Consider the following 25,000-nt stretch of genomic DNA (forward strand, 5'->3'; position numbering starts at 1 on the left):
TCCTCTACCACAGACGCTCCTCTACCACAGACGCTCCTCCACCACAGACGCGTCTCTACCACAGACGCGTCTCTACCACAGACGCGTCTCTACCACAGACGCTCCTCTACCACAGACGCGCCTCTACCACAGACGCTCCTTTACCACAGACGCTCCTCTACCACAGACGCGTCTCTACCACAGACGCGTCTCTACCACAGACGTGTCTAACACGACTCTTGCTTAGAGAACTTGGTGGCATTTTTGGAGCCAAGTGGACCGCTCGTTCACCCTCAAGCAAAGACGAGCGCTTGAAATATTGCCTTAATGCACGAGTGAATGTGATCTGACCCCGTAAAGCACCGCTAACATCACCACAGAGCCTTCACACGGCGGCCCACGCGAGCACAACGGTCTCCATCGAGTCTCGGCCCGAGGCTCCCTGCTGCTGATCTACTCCACTTCCGCCATTACAAGGGGGTACGAGATGATGTCAATCATTAATCGTTCCCAATCAACCGAGATTTCCTCATGGCAGCAACAAACTCTCCCCCCCCCCCCCCCCCCCACCAAACACTCCCCTCCTTCATTGCTTCCAAATGTTATCGGTAATTACCATTCGCTTGGCAAATTAGCTCAAATCACATCATGCTTCTTAATTAAAGTGACATTTAAACGATGGTGGGTGTTCGCGTGCGGCTGAGCTAACGCGCTAATTGGCCCGGCTAACGTGCTAAACGGGAGCGGCACACCCGCACAGGCCCCCAGGGGGCGGAGCCAAGGCTGCAGGCTGGCTCCTCCCCCAGGCGGACGCAGGTATGAGAGTCTCACAGCGTCTTATGCAAGAGGGGTTGGGGGGAACGCTTTAATTGGCAGGTGCTGCATGTGCTGTTGCCCTGGGTTACAGCCACACGAACCTCAACGTGGGGTGGGGGTGGGGCACTGATTGCGTAAATAATAGAGAGAGTGATAGAGAGACAGATATAAATAGAGAAAGAGAGAGAGCGAGAGAACAGAAAGGAGGGGTGTGAAGCCAGGACAGAGAGCAGGACGAACACACGTCCTCCTCCCACACACACGTGAACTCCTGCGTGATGTGGGTCGTTTTCAGCTGGGACAGGTCTGCACAGGCCGGTCTACGTTTCCCGCAGTTGCCGTGGTAGAAGCTGCTGCTTATGGCCAGAACGTGTGGTGTTTTTTTTTCCCCACACACACACACACACACTCACACTCACACACACACACACACACACACACACACACACACACACACACACACACACACACACACACTCCAACAGGTATACATTAACGCACACACACACAAACATTCCAATGTTTTGATAGCCTCTAGCTATTTGGAGTACACAGTCTGCCTATATAACTCATGAACACACACACACACACACACACAACCCCCAGTCCTCTACAAACACACACACACACACACACACACACACACACACACACACACACACACACACACACACACAACCCCCAGTCTTGAACACACACTGTCCTCCTCTCGTTCTTTCGTGGAGATGTCAGAGCCGCACAGAACAGCCACGGCATGAAAAAAACACTCCACAATTCTTTTACTCAAAGTGTTTCAATTACAAATAAGCACAGACATGTTTGATTTCCAACATACCCATAAAAGTCGAGGTGCGGAGTAACACCGCGTTTATCAGGGGCCTTAATTCTGCGGCGTAAGCAGCATTAAAGGGCCGGTGTGCGATGTGTAAAAGACAAAAGCCCCTTTGTGAGATACATCATTCTCAACCTTGGTGCACTGTGAGTGTCGCAGCTATCCGGAGCTCTGCAGGATAACAGCAGGTGTGTGAATGTCCTGCCCAGAGCACCGCTCGGGGTACCTGCCTTATTTGCATCTGATGCTGGTCCCTGAAACACCCAGACACTGGAGCTCCTGTGATATCCACTACAGCGGAGAGACAGAGGGACACAGCAGCTCGGGAACAGAGAGAAGAGGAAACACAGCCAAACTTATTAGCAGCCTATTAGTACACAAACCCATACAAGCCTAAAACCTCATGCAAACAACTCCCCCACCCCACACACACACACACACACACATGCTCTCCAACCACGCGTGCACGCACGCCCACACACACACCGCCCACCCATACATACATGCATACATGCACGCCCACCCATGTGTACATGCACGCCCACACACACTCACACACACGCACGCAGCCGTGTGCCGCCACAAAGATTTACGCTTGCGATTATATATTCATACAGATGAATCAATGAGGGCCTTAAAGCAGAGCTGGAGGACTGGGGGAATTACAATGAGCCTCCATCAATAGACTGCAGCCCAACATTTCATTAGGCCAAGGCACACACTTTAACTCCCAATGAATAGCAATAAACCCTGGCCGGCGGCAGTAGTGGGCGGCGGCAGGAGTCTTCGTGGCCACGCCCACCCGCCGTACGGGCCACTCGCCCCGCCCCCTGGCTACGAGCTGCTTCTGCTACACAGCGCTCGAATCAGACGGCGATCTCTCTGTCGCAGTTTAGACCACGCGTCTGCCCTGACCCCTGACCTCCCGACGGCACCGTTAACAGCACCGTTAACCAACCTGACGTTCACGCCCCCGCCTGAGGGCTTGTGGGTAACCTATGCGGTCAGCAGCTGACATCTCGCAGCAGTCAGCAGAATTTGCGTTCTGAAATGTAGCCAATGCTACGTCTCCAACAGTAACAATCGAATGCATTTGTAAGGGCAACTTTATGAGTCTAACACAGTGTGTCCGCCATTACGGAGAGCCGTGGCACAAGGGTGTCACTTAGCAGAGGGGTGTCACTTAGCACAGGCTCCCGCTGATCTAGTCTTACATAAAATCGCTCATTGATGGGCCGCGCAACTTGGTGCAGACTCATTACTCTCCTGCACTTGTTTAGGTCACATCTGAAATGGACCAGTAATTCAGTATCAAAGCAGTGTAATGTGTCAGCGTTGTGTAACGCACAGAGACAGATGCCGGAGGTCACGCGTTCTAGTTCCACTCACACAGCAGTTAGGGGGACTCAAATGTGCACAAACCTCTCCTTCTGAAACGGAGACTGATGGAGCAGGGAGGAGAGACAGGGAGGAGAGACAGGGAGGAGAGACAGACAGTACCCCTGCAATACACACACACTCAGGTCCTTGCGTGAACATACATGCACACGCTCGCTCGCACACACACACGTACACTCGAGTTCCGCAAACACACCTCTCCATTACGGTCATTTCCGTGACACCTACCAAGACTCAGCTCCGCTTTCTCCTTCTATATGCAGAGGTGTGTGCGCACACATGAATACACACACACACACACAGCACATGGGCCATCGATTTCTATCTAATAACACGGGCAGTGGCAGCAGGACCCCGGCTGGTACAGGAAGGGGAGCGAGGCAGATCAGGAAACGTGATTCCGATCATGGGATACGGCTTCGGATCCGTGCCGGGCAGCGCGCGCTCTCCGAGCCTGGGGACAGGGAACGCAGACCGCCACAGCCAGGGGTCACGCACAAGGACGTCTGGGGTCCAGCACGTCACAGCACAGCTACACCCACCCGCCACACGTGGACTCGCTGTGTCCGAGAGCCCGTCACACAGCGCCACAGACCGTCTGTTGGTCCGTCGTAGTCTAATAACGCTACAGCGGCCCTAGCGCAAACGGCTCTGAATCACGTGTACAGGTGCGTTCGTCTCTGGACGTCTGAGACTCAGCTATAATCGGTTTAGCCCTTCACGGCTAAGATCCAGAGATCAAGAGATCGAGACCTCGGGTCGGGTCAAGGGATGCGGGCCGCCGGGCCACCCTACCTTCTTCATCCTCCCGCTGCGTGTCCCGACGAAGGCGACGGTGTGTCCGCGGTAGTCGTAGGCCGCCACCGCCGTCATGCCGTCGTCCTTGTCCAGGAAGAGCGGCACGCCCTCGATGGTGGTGGTGCCGCCCAGTGGCTGGTTGAAGTCCTGCCCGCAGAAGTCGTCGTCGATCTGCAGTGGCTGGAGAGAGGATACGAGGGTCAAAGGTCAGCAGCAGCAATGAGAGTGACAACAAGCGCAGCCAATCACGTAGTCGGCTGCCGCCTTTGGGAGGGTCAAAAAGTCAAGTTCCACTTATCGAACAATGATATAATGATGATATTCGAGTTAGCATTCTGCTACGTTCTATAACATTCTATACCATTGGCACTAACTTCTTTAATAGCTTCGCCTTTATTTAAACATCCTCTAATCTAAGCAGTCTAATCTATGTTCGTTCAAAATTAGTACAATAGAAAATACAATAAAATCACCACTAATTAACTGCAATTACAATATTTTTTAAACCACCCAAGTGTTTTAAATAAATGCGGTTAAAAGATCCTAATGGAGATTAAGACTCCACCAGTGGGACGTGGAGCAGCTTGTCTAGAGGAGTCATAACGCAGCGGTCTGGCCTCCACTCCAATCAAATCAACAGAGAACGTCAGATGTTATCACCACTACATCAAATAAAAGAACATCTCCGCACAGCATGGCGCCCGTACCACGCTGTACTTTTCTCACTGTAGTCCTCAGCACATTTACAAAATGATGACAGTATTTACCACCACAATTCTAGAGATGATGATCGTCTAAACGCACATGATCACCCAGGATCACGATCACTATGAAACATCAACCATCAACATTTGCCATATTCATGAGAGCCAAAGACATTATCGCTGTATAAATGGGAATAACAGAAACTTCACCATTTGGAACGTACATTTACAACAAATACCAGTGTCTCATTCTCATTCTTGTGTATCTGTGGCACACGGGTTGTCCCACATGACACTTCCAGATCAGATGAGCTGAATTACGGCTCATTCACACCTAACCCCAACCTCCTGCAGGTCTAATTACAGCTCCCACAATCCTCTGGGTCATTACGGCCTGCATACTATACCCTCAATGGGGAAGAATCAATCAGACTCAGTCACAGAGAGGCTATGGCACATTAACACTGGGTGGTTAGCCGGGAGGAAGACCAGCTTCTTATGGGGGGGGATCATTTTCCACTCTCTTTTTTTTTTGAGGGAGTGCTGCTGACACACACACAGACACACACACACACACAAAGCCAGTCTCACAAAGCGTGAAGGGTCCCAGAAGAACCCACCCCCCCCCCCCCCCCCCCCCTTGCTCTGGCCGACAGACTAGCCTCATTAGCCGAGACAAGAGTGTCCGTGACCCCCCCACCCCCCCGCTGACACCAAGCTCCGCCCCCTCATCATTCACCCGGAGAGGGAAGGCTGCCAACGATGCCCAGCTCTGGGCACTGCGAGGACGTTCACGCTAGGACACACACTCTCTCTCCCGCCCACACACTCCGTCTGGCTCCGCCCCAATTGGAGATGAGCGTGGAAACAGCACCGGCAGATTGGAAGGGGTGAAAGGGCAAAGGGCAAAGGGAGTCCTGGCCCGCCAGTCGGGCGTGGGCCATTACTGTACTCGTCCCAGAAAGGCGGGGACACTGTCCTGGACATAATAATGGCCGCCATTCCCACCAGGTCTCGATTAAACAGCGATGCGTTCGGCCCATTAATGTGACCTAACCGAAGCCAAAGAGCCATCGCAGGAGAACCGGACGAATCCCAGCAGCTCTCGTTCAGAACCGCGGGGGAGGAACCGTAAACGTTTACGTGCTAATCACGGCCCAGGACCGGGCACGCGGGCCCGTACTCCGTCTCCACGCTGCAGTCCCATGGCGACCAGCGGAAACAGCACGGCAACCACCCATGACCGCCGACGGCCGGAGTCAGTGATGCGCGGCTATCGGAGCCCTCGGCCCCCCCCCCCGAACGCTTGAAGTCTGTTTGCCCCCCTTTGACCCATTCTGTCCTCTGCAACTCAAATTACTGCCTCATTTGGATGTGAAAAGAAGGAAACACACACACACACACACAGACAGAGAGAGCGAGGGAGAGAGGGAGAGAGGGAGTGATGAGGACAAGATTAAATCGAGCGCTGGAATAGGCAGGAATGTGAGTTTGGAGGTCTAATAGGGGCAGTTTAAATCACTCTCCCACACAGCAGCACAGAGAGACTGGAGAAGACGTCATATCCAAGAGAAGACATATTTATCCAAAATTTGTTTATCCAAACAAATTGATTTTAATTGGTATTAATTACTTGTTTTAAAGGTGTGTTTGTAGGCAGGATGTGCAAGATGGACAAAAATACTGGAATATTATAGAGTCATATTGCACCTGATAACCTGCAACTAATATTAAAATTAATATTAATTTATTCATTTCCTTTGATGTGACATGGTGCCATAGTCATTTAATTCCAGATGGTTTCTGTTGTCAGATTGTTGGGGAACAACACAGTTTGAATCAGCACCCCATGATGGCCTCCCAATTAAGTATACTAATACACACTGACAATATAGGACACACACACACACACACACACACGTTCTATGCATCACGCAGGGCTAGATATACGAGATGTGACCCCATTACGACCAGTGAACAGTTAGAGAACCTGGTACTTGAGCCCTAGACAAGCTTAACTGGCTAAGATCTGCTTGGGTGCGTAATACATGGTCAGAAATCAGTTTGGGGTTTTTTTTTTTGGATGACGTGGATGCTGTGATTGACCAATCAACGCAGAACACTCTGGACTGTCTGGGATTGGTCAGAATCCCACTATGATGATATTGCAAAGGCCAATACTGTGATGATGTTCATATGATATATTGTGCAGGCTAAATATAAACAATTGTACAGACCAGTGCTGCATCTGCAGACCGCATGTGAGCAAGAGGACGCAGAAGTGAAGGGAAAGTGATTATGTCAAGTCCACAGGTAGGAATCCGCCAGCTCACACCTGTGCAAAGTGGGCATTATGTAAAACTGCCCCAGACTGCAGGCAGCAGCAGAGAGAGGAGTGGAGATGCTGCCTGTCGTTTGGTGCAGTGGTTTCCACGGGACACGGACGCCCAGGCAACCGCCTCAGCACCACTGAGCTCAGACTCTGGGAGCCTCATCATATGGACCATCACAAAATCAAGGGCTAGAGGAGTGTGTGTATGTGTGTGTGTGTGTGTGTGTGTGTGTGTCTGTGTGTGTGTGTGTGTCTGTGTGTGTGTCTCTGTGTGTGTGTGTGTGTGTGTGTGTGTGTGTGTGTGTGTGTGTGTGTGTGTGTGTGTCTCTGTGTGTGTGTGTGTGTGTGTGTGTGTGTGTCTTTTCTTTCATTTTTTTTGTCACAAGCACACACACACACACATACACACACACACACACACACACACACACACACACAGCTATTATCCTACTGCCTTATCGTTACACTATCTGATCGATCCCCCAGTAGGCACACGCCACCTCTGCTATCACTCCATCTCTCTCTCCCTCTCTCTCTGTCTCTCCCTCTCTCTTTCTCTCTCTCTCTCTCTCTCTCTCTCTCTCTCTCCCTCTCCCTCCATCCCTGCATTTCTATAGTCTCAGTAGTCAATAGCAGATGTCTGCTTTGACCCAGCGAGGTATGATAGACACGCTGCAGGTCTCGCTAGGTTAATTTGCTGGCGATGCCATTTCGAACTTTACCCAGCCTCACTGGAGTCGAGTCCCTCAGCCACGGGGAGCAGGCGTTCAGCAGGGGAGCGTTCAGGGAACACACACACACACACACACACACACACAGCCATTCAACAGGGGAGCGTTCAGGGAACACACACACACAGCCATTCAACAGGGGAGCGTTCAGGGAACACACACACAGCTGAGGAAAGCCTGATGCAATTACACGCACAACTTGCACACATTCGTTCAAAGTCTATTTTCTGTATATGTCCTTAAGATAGAAGCCAGGTTTGTCTACACAGGTATGTGAGGTTTGTCTACACAGGTATGTGAGGTTTGTCTACACAGGTAAGTGAGGTTTGTTTACACAGGTATGTGAGGTTTGTCTACACAGGTATGTGAGGTTTGTCTACACAGGTATGTGAGGTTTGTCTACACAAGTATGTGAGGTTTGTCTACACAGGTATGTGAGGTTTGTCTACACAGGTATGTGAGGTTTGTCTACACAGGTATGTGAGGTTTGTCTACACAGGTATGTGAGGTTTGTTTACACAGGTATGTGAGGTTTGTCTACACAGGTATGTGAGGTTTGTCTACACAGGTATGTGAGGTTTGTCTACACAGGTATGTGAGGTTTGTCTACACAGGTATGTGAGGTTTGTCTACACAGGTATGTGAGGTTTGTCTACACAGGTAAGTGAGGTTTGTTTACACAGGTATGTGAGGTTTGTCTACACAGGTATGTGAGGTTTGTCTACACAGGTATGTGAGGTTTGTCTACACAAGTATGTGAGGTTTGTCTACACAGGTATGTGAGGTTTGTCTACACAGGTATGTGAGGTTTGTCTACACAGGTATGTGAGGTTTGTCTACACAGGTATGTGAGGTTTGTCTACACAGGTATGTGAGGTTTGTTTACACAGGTATGTGAGGTTTGTCTACACAGGTATGTGAGGTTTGTCTACACAGGTATGTGAGGTTTGTCTACACAGGTATGTGAGGTTTGTCTACACAGGTATGTGAGGTTTGTCTACACAGGTATGTGAGGTTTGTTTACACAGGTATGTGAGGTTTGTCTACACAGGTATGTGAGGTTTGTCTACACAGGTATGTGAGGTTTGTCTACACAGGTATGTGAGGTTTGTCTACACAGGTATGTGCTTCTATGTGCTTCAAAGTAAAAGAAGGTAAAAGGTGCCAAACGCCTGGATACACAGAAGGCTCGCACCAAAACAGGGAAGAGAGACCCGTCTGGGAAGGGCTGGGGGGCTGGGAGAGGAGCTGGGGGAGAAACTGGGGGGAGGAGCTGGGGGAGGACCTGGGGGGAGGAGCCTGGGGGAGGAGCTGGCCGTCTGCCAGGCCCCTGCTGGGTGGCGGTAACACGCGGCAGCTACACGGCCTGCTCTTTGTTTCCTCCAGTCGGCACAATGGAGGACGTCTAATTGGGTCTTAATGGCACAAGCAGAAATGCAAACCACAACTCTTCTATTTCTTCATCCTCTCTCTCTCTCCTCCCTTCTTTCTTTCCCTTCCGATACACAGAGGTGTCAATTCCAGGTTCAGAAAGTAAAAGTCCTCACCAGGATTTTGCTCAAGCTTGCTAGATTTTCTAATTAGTGCAATCCAGGTAAAATTAGTGGAATCAACACAATTCAGGAAGCCTGAGCAAAATCCTGGTGAGGACTTTTACTTTCTGAACCTGGAATTGACACCTGTGCCGATACATCACCTTCCGTTTCTCCCCTCTTTTCCTCTTCTCCCTCAGTTGATCTGTCCATCTCTCCCCTGCCTGTGTGTCTGTCTCTGTCTCTCCCATAACTCCAGCCTCCCACAGGGAGACGGGCCCTGACAGCAGTGGGCACACGAACACTGATTGATCCCACGAGCATCTCAGGCTTATCTAAAAATACACACATCATATCAACGTGTGTCATTAGCAGGTCGGTTTGCATAATGCTGCCACTTCTAACTGGTCCAGAGTCAGCTGGCTGGCTTCATTCATCATTGCGATCGGCAGCAATGAAACATGGACGGCTAATCTTAGGTCAAGCAGAACACATGCTAATTGACCCAGTACTGATTCAAATCTTTATTCTGTCCCATCATTTACACTAGCTGCTGGGCACTATTACTTCATGACAGGCCATAGCTGCTGTATTTGAGTATGAGAGCAGCTGTATTTGAGTCTATGGGAGCTGCTGTATTTAAGTATGAGAGCAGCTGTATTTGAGTACGAGAGCTGCTGTATTTGAGTATGAGAGCTGCTGTATTTGAGTACAAGAATTGCTGCATTTGAGTGTAAGAGTTGCTGCATTTGAGTATAAGAGTTGCTGTATTTGAGTGTGAGTTGCTGTATTTGAGTATGAGAGCTGCTGTATTTGAGTATGAGAGCTGCTGTATTTGAGTATGAGAGCTGCAGTATTTGAGTATGAGAGTTGCTGTATTTGAGTACAAGAGTTGCTGCATTTGAGTACAAGATATGCTGCATTTGAGTATAAGAGTTGCTGTATTTGAGTATGAGCTGCTGTATTTGAGTATGAGAACTGCTGTATTTGAGTATGAGAACTGCTGCATTTGAGTATAAGAGTTGCTGCATTTGAGTATAAGAGTTGCTGTATTTGAGTATGAGAGCTGCTGTATTTGAGTATGAGAGCTGCTGTATTTGAGTATATGAGTTGCTGCATTTGAGTATAAGAGTTGCTGTATTTGAGTATGGGAGCTGCTGTATTTGAGTATAATAGTTGCTGTATTTGAGTATGGGAGCTGCTGTATTTGAGTATAATAGTTGCTGTATTTGAGTATAAGAGTTGCTGTATTTGAGTGTACAGTTGCTGTGATCTGGCCAGCTCAGTCCCATAAGTGATGGCGCACTAGCTGGAAAACACAATATGAAAAACTCTAGTGCACAAACCCAATTTGAAAACGACTAGCTCAATCGCATCCCTCTACAGTACACTGTTGTATGCGTGGGTCAGTGACCAGGACATAGGTTTAAATTTAAAGCAATTTGGGTAGGCACTGTGGTTTTAGAATGATCTGTGTGTGTGTGTGTGTGTGTGTGTGTGTGTGTGTGTGTGTGTGTGTGTGTGTGTGTGTGTGTGTGTGTGTGTGTGTGTGTGTGTGTGTGTGTGTGTGTGTGTGGCCACTGTGGTTTTATAGTCACCAGGAGCCTTCGTTTGATATATGTGTGTGTATGTAACCACTGTGGTTTCCAAGGGACTCAGAGAACTACACCACACCACAGATAGAGGAGAATGTGTGTCCCTGTGAGCCCGAGTTTTGTGGTACACAGTTCCTGTGTGTAATTGTGACTGAGTGTGTGTGTGTGTGTGTGTGTGTGTGTGTGTGTGTGTGTGTGTGTGAGATTGTGTAACACACTGTGCACCCTGTGGCACTCCATGAAGATGCCAGACTGACTTATCAGTCACACATTCCCCCCCACTCACCCCCCCCCCCCCCCCAGTGTGTCACCCCCCTGTGTCTCACCCCCCCCAGTGTCTCACCCCTCCAGTACCTCACCCCACCTCACTTATACCCCACCTCTCCATCATCCACATTCCCTGTCTCACCCCCCAGTGTCTCACCCCCCCCAGTGTCTCACCCCCCCCCACTTATACCCCACCTCTCCATCATCCACATTCCCTGTCTCACCCCCCAGTGTCTCACCCCCCCAGTGTCTCACCCCCCCCCCACTTATACCCCACCTCTCCATCATCCACATTCCCTGTCTCACCCCCCAGTGTCTCACCCCCCCAGTGTCTCACCCCCCCCCCCCCCCCCCACTTATACCCCACCTCTCCATCATCCACATTCCCTGTCTCACCCCCCAGTGTCTCACCCCCCCAGTGTCTCACCCCCCCCCCCCACTTATACCCCACCTCTCCATCATCCACATTCCCTGTCTCACCCCCCAGTGTCTCACCCATTCCAGTCTCTCACCCCCCCAGTGTCTCACCCCCCCCTTACACCCCACCTCTCCATCATCCACATTCCCTGTCTTAATCCCTTCAGATTTATAAAACATACATGAGATGGACTGTTGTGTGTTGTGTGTGTGTGTGTGTGTGTGTGTGTGTGTGTGTGTGTGTGTGTCTATTCAGCCAGCTAACAGCAAGCTAAGCTTGTGAGACAGATGTTTATATCTCCTTTCCACTGACCTGAATCACACAGTCTGGACATAGCATGTCACACACACACACACACACACACACACACACACACACACACACACACACACACACACACACACACACACACGCACACACACGCACACACACGCACACAACAATGCTTGCTTATGCATGCAGACACATACGTGCACACGCGCGCGCACACACGCACACCATCACATGTGCACACACACAACAGCGCTTGCTTGGTTATGCACGTGGACACACACACGCACACGTTCTTAGACCCAACACAAAGAGTTCATTATGAGAACACCAATGACCTGGTCTGGGCCTCATGGCATCTGGAACTATGCACGTAAATGCGCGCACACACACACACACACACACACACACACACACACACACACACACACACACACACACACACACACACACACACACACACACACACACACACCTCCTCAACACCTCAGTTACACATAGGTCCAAACCATGCAACCACTTCAACATAAAACTCCACACATCATAATAAACAAAGAGTGGGTCACAACAGTTGCAGGGTAATTACACACAGCCCAAAACTACTCAACGGCTGTCTCCTCTCACCGGGCGCTTGACGGCTCTGGCGTTGCCCTAGTTATCTGCAGACAGCAAACAGCCAGAGACGAGCCCTAGTTTACCGCCAAAAATAAATCAATAAATCAATAAGTAGGAAACCGTTGGACGAGGACAGCCAGACAGCTGTGGACGTCTGAGCGGCAGGTCTGTTGGTTCTGAGTGGCAGGTCTGCTGCAGACCGGATCAGGAGCAGGTCTTCCTGCCCTTACTGCTGTAGAGGAAATGCAATGTAGGTCAGTTTTTCATCTCTGGAGCTTCGGTTCGTGCCTTCTGCTCTCCCCATCAGACTCGGCACGCAGCACGTTTAAAACACGTCCACGCATGTTCCCTCATACACCTGACACCGTCCAGGTCCGTCCAGACACCGGTCATGTGTCCTGAAGACACAGATGTCCTGATGCTTTTGTAATGCTGGCCATACCAGGCAAAACAGATGAGAATTTCTGCTAAGCCGCCGGCTGGGGCACAAGTGGGGTGTCTGATCTTTCTAAACGCGTGTCTGATCTTTCTAATGGCACTAGCCTATTGCTCACGCCTGAAACAAAGCTTCTGATGAGAAGGAAGGAAAAGACTTCCAGGAGAACGGTTCTGGTGGCGATCGGAGCTGCCACACCACTGCCCTCGATCACAGGACAGCGCTGGCTTCAGAACCGGGCAGGACAGCACTGTCCCGACTGGACAAAAGAAGAATGACAAATGAACACTAATGAGAAAGGATTTGTGTGTGTGTGTGTGTGTGTGTGTGTGTGTGTGTGTGTGTGTGTGTGTGTGTTGCAGAGGTTTGTAAAGGCGGACTGCAGTTTTGGGTCATCATTTCTTGCCTCTCATTGCAGAGCTGAAAAAACAGCTTGTTCTGTGAGCACGTGTGCCCCCCCGCAGGGATCTCATTTCTCCCATTCATCAGCCCCATGGAAACCCCCAGAGTCTTTCCCCCTCAACGACAACGCCATGACAACACAGCGGCACCGAGGCGATGGGTCTCGCTGGGGACTGGTGCTTGACACTCGTTTAACGAACCCGGGCTAAGCCAGGCTTGTGTTTAGCATAGACTGGTGGTTCTTCAGCCGTGAGCCGTTCCAGTATGTTCCCACACCGCCCGGACTGGTCCGCTAACGCTAGCGGCACGTTCACCGCGCTGTGAACCCGTCTGGCGCCGGTAACGCACGTTTCAGCCTTGAAATGACGTCTGTGGAAATAAGCTGACCTCGCTCACATTCTGGCCTGTGGTGAGATCTGCCTAGCAACACACATCGAGTGGCTTAAGCCAAGCACAGAGTCTTGCTCCGGCTTCGGTCATGTGATCATAGAAATGGATTTGATTGGTTCAGAGGACACCACCAGTGCCATTCTGCATGCATCGAGACAGGAGGAACGCGATGCTAATTAAGAAGTCTGAACAGGAAGTCCACACATTCAGTAGCGGCTCTAGTGAGTGACACTACACAAAATGTTTTTAATGGTCCATCACAACTTAATAGCCTTCATGGGCAGGGAAAAGGAGAGGGAATGAGAGGGCAAATCGCAGTTTGTAGGTGAAAGGTCACTGCGATTTATGAGCCAGGACAATCAGCGGGCACTAAAAGCTTGACTGGAGAAAGAATAAATTCGAATGTTGATATTTTAAATAAATAAAATGTCTTTTATATTAAAAAAATATATATTATATATTATATAAAATATACAATGTAGTATTTATATATATTATAATATATAATAATATATATTGTATAAGTGCGACGTGACGTCACAGCCGTTGGCTCCAGCAATGGAGGATGCGGTGATCTCCACCAGTGAGCTACACACTCTCACATCCCGCCAGTCTCGAGGCTTGAGCTGAGCAGCTCAGTCACTTCAGGTACTTTCACGGTGAGTGAAGAAGTTTCCCACGTTGTGCCGACATAAAGACTTGAAACAACCTTCCCGAGCGCTTTATGTGGGACTTGAAACGTTTTAAAGATGCCTGTGACTAATTGAGAGGGAGCCTTCACTTAAAGAAGAAAGAGCTAATGACCACCATCTGACACAAAACACTTCGTTTTTGATGGCTCACCAGTCAAGAGCCGAGAGGGAGTTGGTGTTTGGTCGGCGTCCAGATCCCAGAAACCGACCAGTAATGAAGGAGGTAGAGGGCGGCTGAGGAATGTTGCCCGGCAACAGATGGGTTGCGGTTTGTATTGTCCCCCTTAAAATGGGCCAATTAGGTAGGAGTACCCAAAGTTGCCGGGGGAGCGTTTGTACGGACGCATCGTGGCACATTAGCATAGCTGGATGTCAAGGATCTAAACTCTGAACGGTGTAATTCCCCACCATGTTTGACACGCACCTTTTGAGTGTCAATGGATAAGCAGTGTGTGACTGTTCCTGTTTTCCAATTCATGGTGGTTTCGGATTGTTAATGCCCCAGAGCACCAGAAGGTCTTAATCCGAGCCAACACGTAGAACAGGTGACAGGCCTGTCACAGTCTTAGCTCTTCTGCAGCAAGCAGTGTTTTACCATAACATAGAATAAATTAGAGAAAGAGCAAGCGTTAGTGTCTGTGTGAGTAAAAGAGAGAAAAAGTGAGAGAGTGTGAGAGAGAGAGAGAGAAAGAGAGAGAGAGGGAGAGAGAATGAAAGAGAGAGAGGTAGATGTTCTATAGTGGACTGGGTCCTCTCTAGGTCAGAATGGCTCTCCAAATGTTGGTCCGAGTGTCTGTGTGAATGCCTGTCCAAATACCCATGACTAATTGGTTTTCTTTACCATTGAAAATGGTTGAATATTTTCTTTTTGTTGTTTTTTGTTTTGTTTTGCTGTAGACCGTGTGGCAGCTTGATAAAAGAACCGGGCCCCCCACACACGAACCAAACTCTCAACAGTTCTCATGAGTTTACGCCTCCCACGGCGTCCGTGTTAGAGCAAGACTGCTCAGGCATAATGAGAGAGTCTTAAAGAGCATAAAATCACGCCATGCAAGTGACCACCCAATACTACGGTGTAGACGGCCAAGCGGAGAATAAGATCAGAGTGAGGACCTGATGGGGTCAGTTGAGGTCACAAACACACTAATTTGAAATGAATCAAAATCAATATCAGTTAGCGTCAGCGTAGTTTGAGGACTGCTACGTTCAGCCGTGACAAGCAGGCACGAACCTCGCCACAGCACAAACTCAGCTGAAGGAAGGAAGCCCATTCTGACGGAGACCAACATGGAGTGAGTTCTTTCAGGGTAGGAGAGCCACCCCGCAGGTTAGAGAAGAGATAGTAGTTTAAGGGTATCATTGTGGGCCTCCATAAAGCCCAAACAAAAGGTGCTCTTAACAGCAAGCTACTGGCAGCAAAACACCGCCTAAGACCCTGTGAGGCCAAGCCAGCGGCTCCCTGTCACACTGCACAATTACAGCCCATATTTCAGCGGTCTTAAGGCGGACCAAGCTGGAAGCTCACAGCTCAGTTCATGAGGCACTTCTAATAGACAGCACAGCCACTTTGGCTGTAGTAACTCCTGTTTTCCATTGGTCAAAAACTCTTTCTTCAGCCCCGTAATACTGGAGACTCTCAGAGAGCCGGCGGCGTTGCCAAAACAAGGGAAAAGGAACAGTCATCCCTAGAAGACATTTAGCACGCCTTGTGTGTGATTGGAAAGTTCCAGAAACAGCTCTTGAGTTCTTCCACATGACATGCTGACACGTCCGTCAATGATTATGTTCAAATGTAAAATAAATAAAGATATCAAACCCCATGCGGCCCATTTACAGTGCATAATGCCTGTCCTTAGCTAGACCACGGGGGTGTCAGCAATGATGAATAGATTTGTCCTTTGGAAAATGGTCAAGTGCCTCTCAGGTCCATGTGGTTGTGCTAGTACCAAAGTTTGCTCATAACAGAGGTGATCGTGTCTGTACTCGTATAATGTCTTATTAAGTATTTATCAGTGCAAATTAAGACATAATGTAAAGTATGTGCAGGAAACATCTATATAATGTAGTATATGCAAACATATTCATGGCAGAGCCAGACTAGCCTGTCATGTAAGTGTTGCCTGTCGCAAGCTGGGCTGAATATGAAATAGAGTAATGGGTTGTGGATCTGTCTCATTGCCTGCAAACCACAGGACACAACAAATACAGCTGCACCCGCAGTCTGGTAAACAGCCCCACACACACACACACACACACACACACACACACACACACACATGAATCAACACGCATGCTCACAAGGCATATACACATACACACACACACAAGCGTGCACACATGAATCAATAAGCTCGCAAGGCATACACAGACACACACACAAGCGTGCACAAATGAATCAACATGCATGCATGCTCACAAGGAATACACAGAGATACACACACACACACACACACACTCACACACAGACACACACAAGCACACAAACGTTCACACATGCACACACAGAAACACACTCCACGCGCCCTCATACAAACACACATCAATAAATAATTATACCGACAATTAGATCGTGCTCTCTCTGAGCCTGACTCGTTAAGAGATTTGCAACCTACACACAGTTGGCTGCTGAAAGGTTGGTGAGTGGGGGCGAGGGGGGGGGGGGGGGGGGTCATTTTTCTTATGACCCAGTTAACTGCCTGACTTATCGATTTGAAATTACTCTTGCGGTACCAAATGAATGGAGCGGTATTGGCCCCACACGGTGCTGTACTACACCGTACGCTGGACAGTCCGCCGCCGATCTCGAGGGCTCAAGGGAAGAAATTCTTACGCCCAGCATCCGCAGAATCGGGGCAGGTGTTGTGGCTGGAGACGTCTGGACAACAACTGTCCTAACTGAAAATACACTGACATCTGTGGGGCGTGAGCATGACGAATACTATTACAGAAAACACAAATGACTGGCTTTTAGGGAGCCGTGGTAGCTCCGTTCAGCACGGAGCATGCGCCCGGGACCGCTACAGGAAGTGGACGCAATATCAACGGCGAGCAAATGATATTCGGCGTTGGGAATGAATCACAGGGACGTGGGTCAACAAATCTGCTGCTGAGACTGAGAGGAAAAGACAGGACAGAAAATCTTTGATGAGAAGATGGATAAACACAATCAGAACCTCGAACGAAATGGTGAACAGTGATAAATGTTAATAAATGCAATTGTGCGAAGAGTGCAGGGAAGCCTCGTCTCTCCGTCGAGCGATCACAGGACCAATTTGCTTCGGCTACATACACGAAAACACGTTAAGCCCAATCCGGAAGAATTACGTGATTTAATTGTGAAGCCATGTGACTGAACTGTTGCGAGTGCCGTTCCTGTGACGCCGTTTCTCGGCGCTTCGCACAGACGTGGTGACGCGTGCCACTCTTGCCGTGTTGCGAGTGCCGTTCCCGTGACGCCGTTTCTCGGCGCTTCACACAGACGTGGTGACGCGTGCCACTCTTGCCGTGTTGCGAGTGCCGTTCCTGTGACGCCGTTTCTCGGCGCTTCACACAGACGTGGTGACGCGTGCCACTCTTGCCGTGTTGCGTTTGCCGTTCCCGTGACGCCGTTTCTCTGCGCTTCACACAGACGTGGTGACGCGTGCCACTCTTGCCGTGTTGTGAGTGCCGTTTTCTTCCCTTTTGGCGCCCGAGGACTTTTCGAAAAGTTCATTAGCGATGCTAATTTGTTTGTTTTTGTTTTTTTTTTTTACTCATTTTATTATTTTATGGGCAAAATACAGAAGTCTGAAGAAGAAGAAAAAAAACAGAAAGCGAAGGCTGTGGCTGGCAGAAAAGGTGACCCGGAACTTTTTTAAAGTTCCCCTGCCATTAAACCATAAATCCAGGAGAGGAGGAGAGTCTAGCAAGCAGAATCAGGCAAGTACAAGGGCAGCTATACTGTCCTGGGCCACATAAAGCTAATGTCCATGTCCTGGAGGACGGGAGGACCCGGGCCGTGTACGATTAAGACAGGGCTGTACATCACAGGGGCGGGCAGAGCACGCCAAAATGAACTGGGTGTTTGTGTTTACTTTACTTTCATTTTCAGTCTCACATTTGTGAAGCCTTATTTCACCACATCTTGCTCTGAAGACACTTGGGATGGAGAAACACACACAGAACCCAGAGAAACGAGTAAATGAGGGGCGTCTCATTAAAGGGCAACTACAACAGGCTAAAGCAGATGAAGAAGAACAAACACTCAAGCAGCATAAAACTAAAAGTTGGGTGAAATAATTATTTCATCCTCGTGGCGCGTCCTTCATCGCTAGCAAGAGCTAGCGCAGATGGTGATCAACTGCCATCATGTACTGTATCTGATTTACATATATGCATAGCGTTTCCATGGGCAAAAAGACAGCTAGGCGGAAGAGAGACGTCAGAAGCAGCCGGACGTCCTGTCAGCCGCAGAACCAGAGATTCAGCGGGTCCGTCTGCCCGCGCGTCCGTCTGTCCGCGTGTCTGCCTCGTCTATTTAAGTCTCCGCCATCTGTCAGGGACCCTCCTTGAAGAATCGGAATCTTAGAGTGTGCTTTGTGGATGTAAAATGACAACATTAATTGCTTGTAAGCGGAGCGAGGAGGCAGAGGGATATAAGATTGGAGGCTGATTGTGATGGAGCACAAATGAATAACACAAGGTGAGTGGGGTGAATTATTCATAGGCTGGAAGCTTCTCGCCGGCGGTGGCTCCTGAGAGCGTTATCTTTTCATCGGACTCAGCCAGCCGTGTTGCCGTCATTACTGAGGCAGATTGCTGCAGGGCCGTCATTATAATGGCTGTGGTTATTATCGCTAATACGAATGCTGGCCATTTGTCGATAAAAACTACCGCCAGTGCCATTTCTGCCGTCAGGCTCGGAGCCAGGATGAGTGGGCCTGGGGAACGCCATCCGCTACGCACACACGAACCCCACCCTGTGCTCCGACCGGACCCACTCCAACCGGACCCACACCACCCTGGGCCCTGGGCACACCGGACCCAGGCTGACACAGTGCACAACCACCACGATCATTTACTGAAGTGCGAGTCACCAACTGTCGTCTATGTCCTGTGATGGAATACAGTACAGACAGAGAGCCAATTGCTAAAATGTGCGGTGGCTAATTAAAACGCGCTCCCAAACGCTTGGCGTGACCCAACAATTGAAATTAAAATGCGGAACGATAAAAGAGCGGGGGAAGGGCGAGGACACGACCAAATGTTTTTCGGCCGAGTCTCACACTTCGTATAGCCCGTCCCCCATCGGGCGATGTCCTCGTCCAGTCTCCCCCCCTCTCAGTCAAACGGCACCTCCTCTCACACCTCCCAACACGGCCAGGGCCCTCCGCAACATCACGGGCACGAGGACCGGGCCGGACCTCCCCGACCAATCCGCTCTCTCTGTGCCAGGTGGCCAATCAGAGGGCGTGGCCGTGCGACGGGGAGGAAGTGGTTCACACCCTCGCCAGCCCCGCCTCCAGACCACAGCTCCCAGGAGAGCAGTAGAAGAGGCGACGACATCAGGACTATAAATCAATTAGCGCCCGAGGGCCACGGACACATGAGGGTGGAGAGTGACAGAGCGCTAATCCTGAGGCCCGAGCTAATGATGTGAGCAGCCCTGTGGCCATGGGCACACTACACAGAACTGGACTGGCTGTCTAGCAAACAACACACTCACAGACACACACACACACACACGCTCACTCAGACACACACACTCACTCAGAGACACACACACACACACACACTCACATACACACACACACACACACACACTCACTCAGACACACTCACTCACTCAGACACACACACACACACACACACACACACACACACACTCACATACACACACACACACACACACGCTCACTCAGACACACACACTCACTCAGACACACACACACACTCACATACACACACACACACACGCTCACTCAGACACACTCAGACACACACAATCACTCACACTAACACACACATACAAGCTCACTTGGACATCTCACACACACACCAAAAACTATGCAAAAGCTCACACTCCCTTTGCACACCAAGCAGCATTCACTCACTCTCTCTCTCACACACACACACACACACACACACACACACACACACACACACACAAAACCAGATCGCCTCATGACCTTCCTTTCAATACTGCAGCTACCCAGCATTAAGACACAAGGCTGTGCAAGCACTAAAAAACGTTATTCATTCTCTCAGTGGGTTCTCTGTCTATAAAACACCCAGGGCTGCCTTCAGACCCTTCAAACAACCGCCAGCCAGAGCATGGAACCATCAGAACCATCGGCCACTACGGGTCATAACGGGTCAACGTCAGCGTTCTGGCGGTGCGAAGCGTGAATAAGAGAAGCAACTCACCGAATTGATGCAGGCGAGTTCCTTGTTGAGCAGCCAGGGCAGAGAGAGTTTCCCCTCGCCCCGGTAACACGACTGGATCCTCTCCTTGATCTTCTCCTTGACCCGGCGCAGGGTGAACAGGCACAGGGCCGACTCCTTGGGCGGCTTGGCCCGGTTCTTCTGGCCCTGGGCGAAGACGGTGAACAGCACCTCCTCCCGCTCGGAGATGCCCAGCGAGCGGGCCAGCCGGGCGCCGGGCCGGGCCAGGTAGGCGTCCTGGACCAAACGATACTCCACTCCGTCCTTGGTGCAGCCGATGGGGAACTCCACGTACGAGTAGAACTTGGGGTCGTCCACGCAGAGGCGCACGATCTTGGAGGTGAAGAACTGCTCGCCGCTGGCGTCGGGAGACGTGAGCTGCGTGTCCAGCTGCAGCGTCAGGTAGTAGACGAACTGCTCGCTGCTGAAGCCGTACACGTAGTAGATGTCGAACGCCGGGAACTTGGAGAGCGTGTCCGACGGGATCTTCAGCTGGGAGGAGACGAACTCGTCCTGGTACACGAAGCTGAACATGTCCGCGTTCTCCTCGTTGGCCATCAGCTTGCGGCTGGAGAGCGTGGGGAAGTACTCCGATTTGCCCTCGATGGGCGTGCCCACGAACAGCTTCCCGCCGCTGACGCCCTGCGGGCCGCCGATCACCACCCCGGACATGGTGCCCGCCTCCGTCACGCTGGACAGGTAGTGCTCCTTGCGGTGGTGCGGCTCACCCAGCTTGAAGAGGTCGTCCAGGCGCAGGAACTGACAGATGCCCTGCGACGTGCTGCCACAGGCGATGAGGCGGTTCTGGCCCGGGTCGAGCAGCAACAGTTTGTTGATGTTGTTGGTCTGGGACAGCTCGTGGGGGCAGGACTGGACCCCGGGCGGCGGGTAGCACTTCTCGTTGTCCACCACGGGGCCCGTCACGTGGCTACGCAACTTCGTCAGGTTGCCGGCGAGCTTGTAGATCCAGTTGACGGCGCCCACGTACACCTCGCCCGTCTTGTTATGGACCACCAGGTGCGTGAGACCCCCCTCGGGCGGGGAGAAGGTTCGGAAGGTAGGGAGGGCCACTTCTGGCGTCCCACCCTGACAGGAGGAAGCGAGAAAGAGCAGGAGGTGGAAGACCCCATGTAGAGGCCCGGCACAAGGCCCCATATTGTACCCTAGCATGTTTGGAATCACTCTGTTGGGAAGCAGACGTCCAAGGTGGGTTTCACCTTGCTGAGGATGTGCTAAAAACACTGAGCACGTATGTCAGTGGGGAAGTGAGGAGAGAGTCTTATTGACCCAGTGTCCTCTGTGCTCTCTCGCTCACACTCTTTCTCTCTCACTGTTGCTTGCAGAGATGTCTTCTACACCATCATCTGCAGTAGCGTGGCCCCCAGCCCTGCAACAACACACATAAAGAAACAGGTTGGGGGACACAGCAGGAGACCCAAGAAGAGAAGAGAACATTAGTTATTGATTTTCAAGGGTTTTACAAGCTCTGCCAACCACATGATGAAGAACAACTCATAATACATAAGCATTAATATATTACAGTAGGGCCCAAGGAAGAATCCTATACAATGTTTAATGAGCATTTCAAGTTAGAAATCATCAAGGGTTGGGCAAGTCACAAACCCAACACTACTGACTGACCTCCACGCACCATTACAGGGGTTGTGCCATCTGCACTGGGGCAACCTGGACTTGGGGGGGTGGTTACCAGGGCAGCAGGGAGGCAACAGAATGGGCTACTTGAACCACTTCACCTGGACTCTCCAAAAATGGGCGGGGTTTGCAGACGCCACACCCTGACGCCACCGGCAACTCGATCACAGGGAAGGCCGTGTCCCATCAAAACTCCCATTACTGAAATCTAATGACCTCCGAGTGATGCTGCTCCCACTGGATGGTGTGTGTGTGTGTGTGTGTGTGTGTGTGTGTGTGTGTGTGTGTGTGTGTGTGTGTGTGTGTGTGTGTGTGTGTGTGTGTGTGTGGGAAGACACTGTTTAACTGAGGCGCTGGAGACCGAGTGTATTAGGGCCGTGTATCTATCCAGCAGCAGTGACTGTCTGCTCCCTGAACTTGTGCTCTATCCTCAACAGTAGCAGCACTGTGTGGAGATGATAGCGATCTCTCTTCAGACGGCTGGAGAATGGGGGGGCCTGTCTCTATGGGGGGGGGGGGGCTGTCTCTACAGGGGGGGGGGGGGGGGGGGGGGCCTGTCTCCACTGGACTCTCGTACACCCTCTCAGCACCCGGGACGTCGTGGACGTCATGACCCGGCGTGAGGGAGCATATGTATTCTCTCATCCGGCCACGTATTTACCCTCATGCTCACACACACACACACACACACACACACACACACACACACACACACACACACACACACACACACTCACACTCACACACACACACACACACACGCACACACACACACACACACACACACCACATACACACACACACACACACACACACACACACACACGAGTCTATCCCGAGGAGTCTGCCCAAAGCCTGTGTGTGCTAGGTCATGTGTGTGTGCTAGGTCATGTGTGTGTGCTACGTCATGTGTGTGTGCTACGTCGTGTGTGTGCTAAGTCGTGTGTGTGCTAGGTCGTGTGTGTGCTAGGTCATGTGTGTGCTTGGTCATGTGTGTGCTTGGTCATGTGTGTGTGCTTGGTCATGTGTGTGCTAGGTCATGTGTGTGCGCTAGGTCATGTGTGTGCGCTAGGTCATGTGTGCGCTAGGTCATGTGTGTATGCTAGGTCATGTGTGTGCTAGGTCATGTGCGTGCAAGGTCATGTGTGTACACTAGGTCATGTGTGTGCTAGGTCATGTGTGTGCTAGGTCATGTGTGTGCTAGGTCATGTGTGTGCGCTAGGTCATGTGTGTGCTAGGTCATGTGTGTACGCTAGGTCATGTGTGTACGCTAGGTCATGTGTGTGCTAGGTCATGTGCGTGCTAGGTCATGTGCGTGCTAGGTCATGTGTGTGTGCTAGGTCATGTGTGTGCGCTAGGTCATGTGTGTGCGCTAGGTCATGTGTGTGCTAGGTCATGCCCCGTTCTCAGGCCTGTCTGCTGTACTAACACGCCTCAGCCATTCTGAATACCTCAGTAAAATTTGGTAATAATCCACACAGAATGAGGCCATTAAAATAATTCCTTGAGGTAGCAACTAATAATTATGAGTATAAATAACCAACAAATAAAGCAAAGAGCTCGACAGTAGGCGTCAAGCTGCGTTTACTAGAGCCTAACCTATAATAGAAGAACACACACTAGACTCAAAGTGCTTTGATTCATCTGGGACAAAGACAAGCATCCAAAAAGCTGTTAGAAGGGCATCAACGGACCGTTGGGTGGGGTGTTTGCTGACTCAAATATCCATCTAAATGACAAACACTTCCATTTAGCCAGGATGTCTCTGTGGCATGGCAGTTCTCTGTGCCTGGGGTAAGAGTTCTCGGTGCCTGGGGTAACCTCTGAAGAGCGCAGGAAGGAATTAAAGAACCAGATCAGGAAGATCAGGACATGCAGATGTAAGAAAATGAGACACTTAATGGGAGGGAACGCACAGGAGGTCAAAGGCGAAGCAGCATTTCAAGATCACGCACAGGTGTGAGTTTACAGTGCAGCCTGCAGACAGGAAGCAGGCGTGGGCACAAGCGCGCTGCAGTGGCCACAGGGCCCGGCGGGGCAGGGCGCGTCTCGGTTGGCTAAACCTGCTGGCACAGATGATGTGTGGCGGACACGGCCTTCCAGCCCGGCGACGCCCCCTGCATGGCAACGAGGGCGAGACGGCACAAGCTCAAGCCAAACGTATGGGAGGAGTGTCTTTACCGCGGAGGTCACTCCTCAAAGTGGGAGGGGCTCCGCATGTTCCAACACACGTGGCCTTCAAAGCGGCCTTCCACACACCTAGGTCCTCCACTCTATGCTCTCTTTCCCTCTCTTTCTCTCCGACTCTCTCTCTCCCCATCACTATGTCTCTATCACTCTCTCTCTCCCTCTCTCCTTCTCTCTTTCTTTATCGCTCTGTAAAACTCCTCTTGCATCGGTGCACGTACCCTCTTAACATCAGACGAGTCAGATTCACCAGCATCACAGCGAATCTGTTTGTGACTCGGGATGAGGAGATGTGCGGAGATGTGTGGAGATGTGAGGAGATGTGCGGAGATGTGTGGAGATGTGTGGAGATGTGCGGAGATGTGCGAAGATGTGTGGAGATGTGCGGAGATGTGAGGAGATGTGAGGAGATGTGAGGAGATGTGCGGAGATGTGCGGAGATGTGTGGAGATGTGTGGAGATGTGAGGAGATGTGTGGAGATGTGTGGAGATGTGAGGAGATGTGTGGAGATTTGAGGAGATGTGAGGAG

The 25,000-nt window shown here is 50.8% G+C and overlaps 1 protein-coding gene across 1 annotated transcript in view; it reads right to left on the bottom strand.

Annotated features, from left to right (window-relative positions):
• plxna1a (plexin A1a) overlaps positions 1-25,000 on the bottom strand; it is a 144,744-nt gene that overhangs the window by 107,317 nt on the left and 12,427 nt on the right. Inside the window, exons 2-3 of the mRNA XM_076984675.1 lie at positions 20,613-22,017; positions 3,821-4,003 (exon numbers count right to left, since the gene is read on the bottom strand). Coding sequence (XP_076840790.1) covers positions 3,821-4,003; positions 20,613-21,800 — 1,371 coding nt within the window. The 5' untranslated portion in view covers positions 21,801-22,017. The remainder of the gene's footprint in view (positions 1-3,820; positions 4,004-20,612; positions 22,018-25,000) is intronic.

This window comes from Brachyhypopomus gauderio, chromosome 21 (assembly GCF_052324685.1).
Source record: "Brachyhypopomus gauderio isolate BG-103 chromosome 21, BGAUD_0.2, whole genome shotgun sequence".
Lineage (NCBI taxonomy): Eukaryota > Metazoa > Chordata > Actinopteri > Gymnotiformes > Hypopomidae > Brachyhypopomus > Brachyhypopomus gauderio.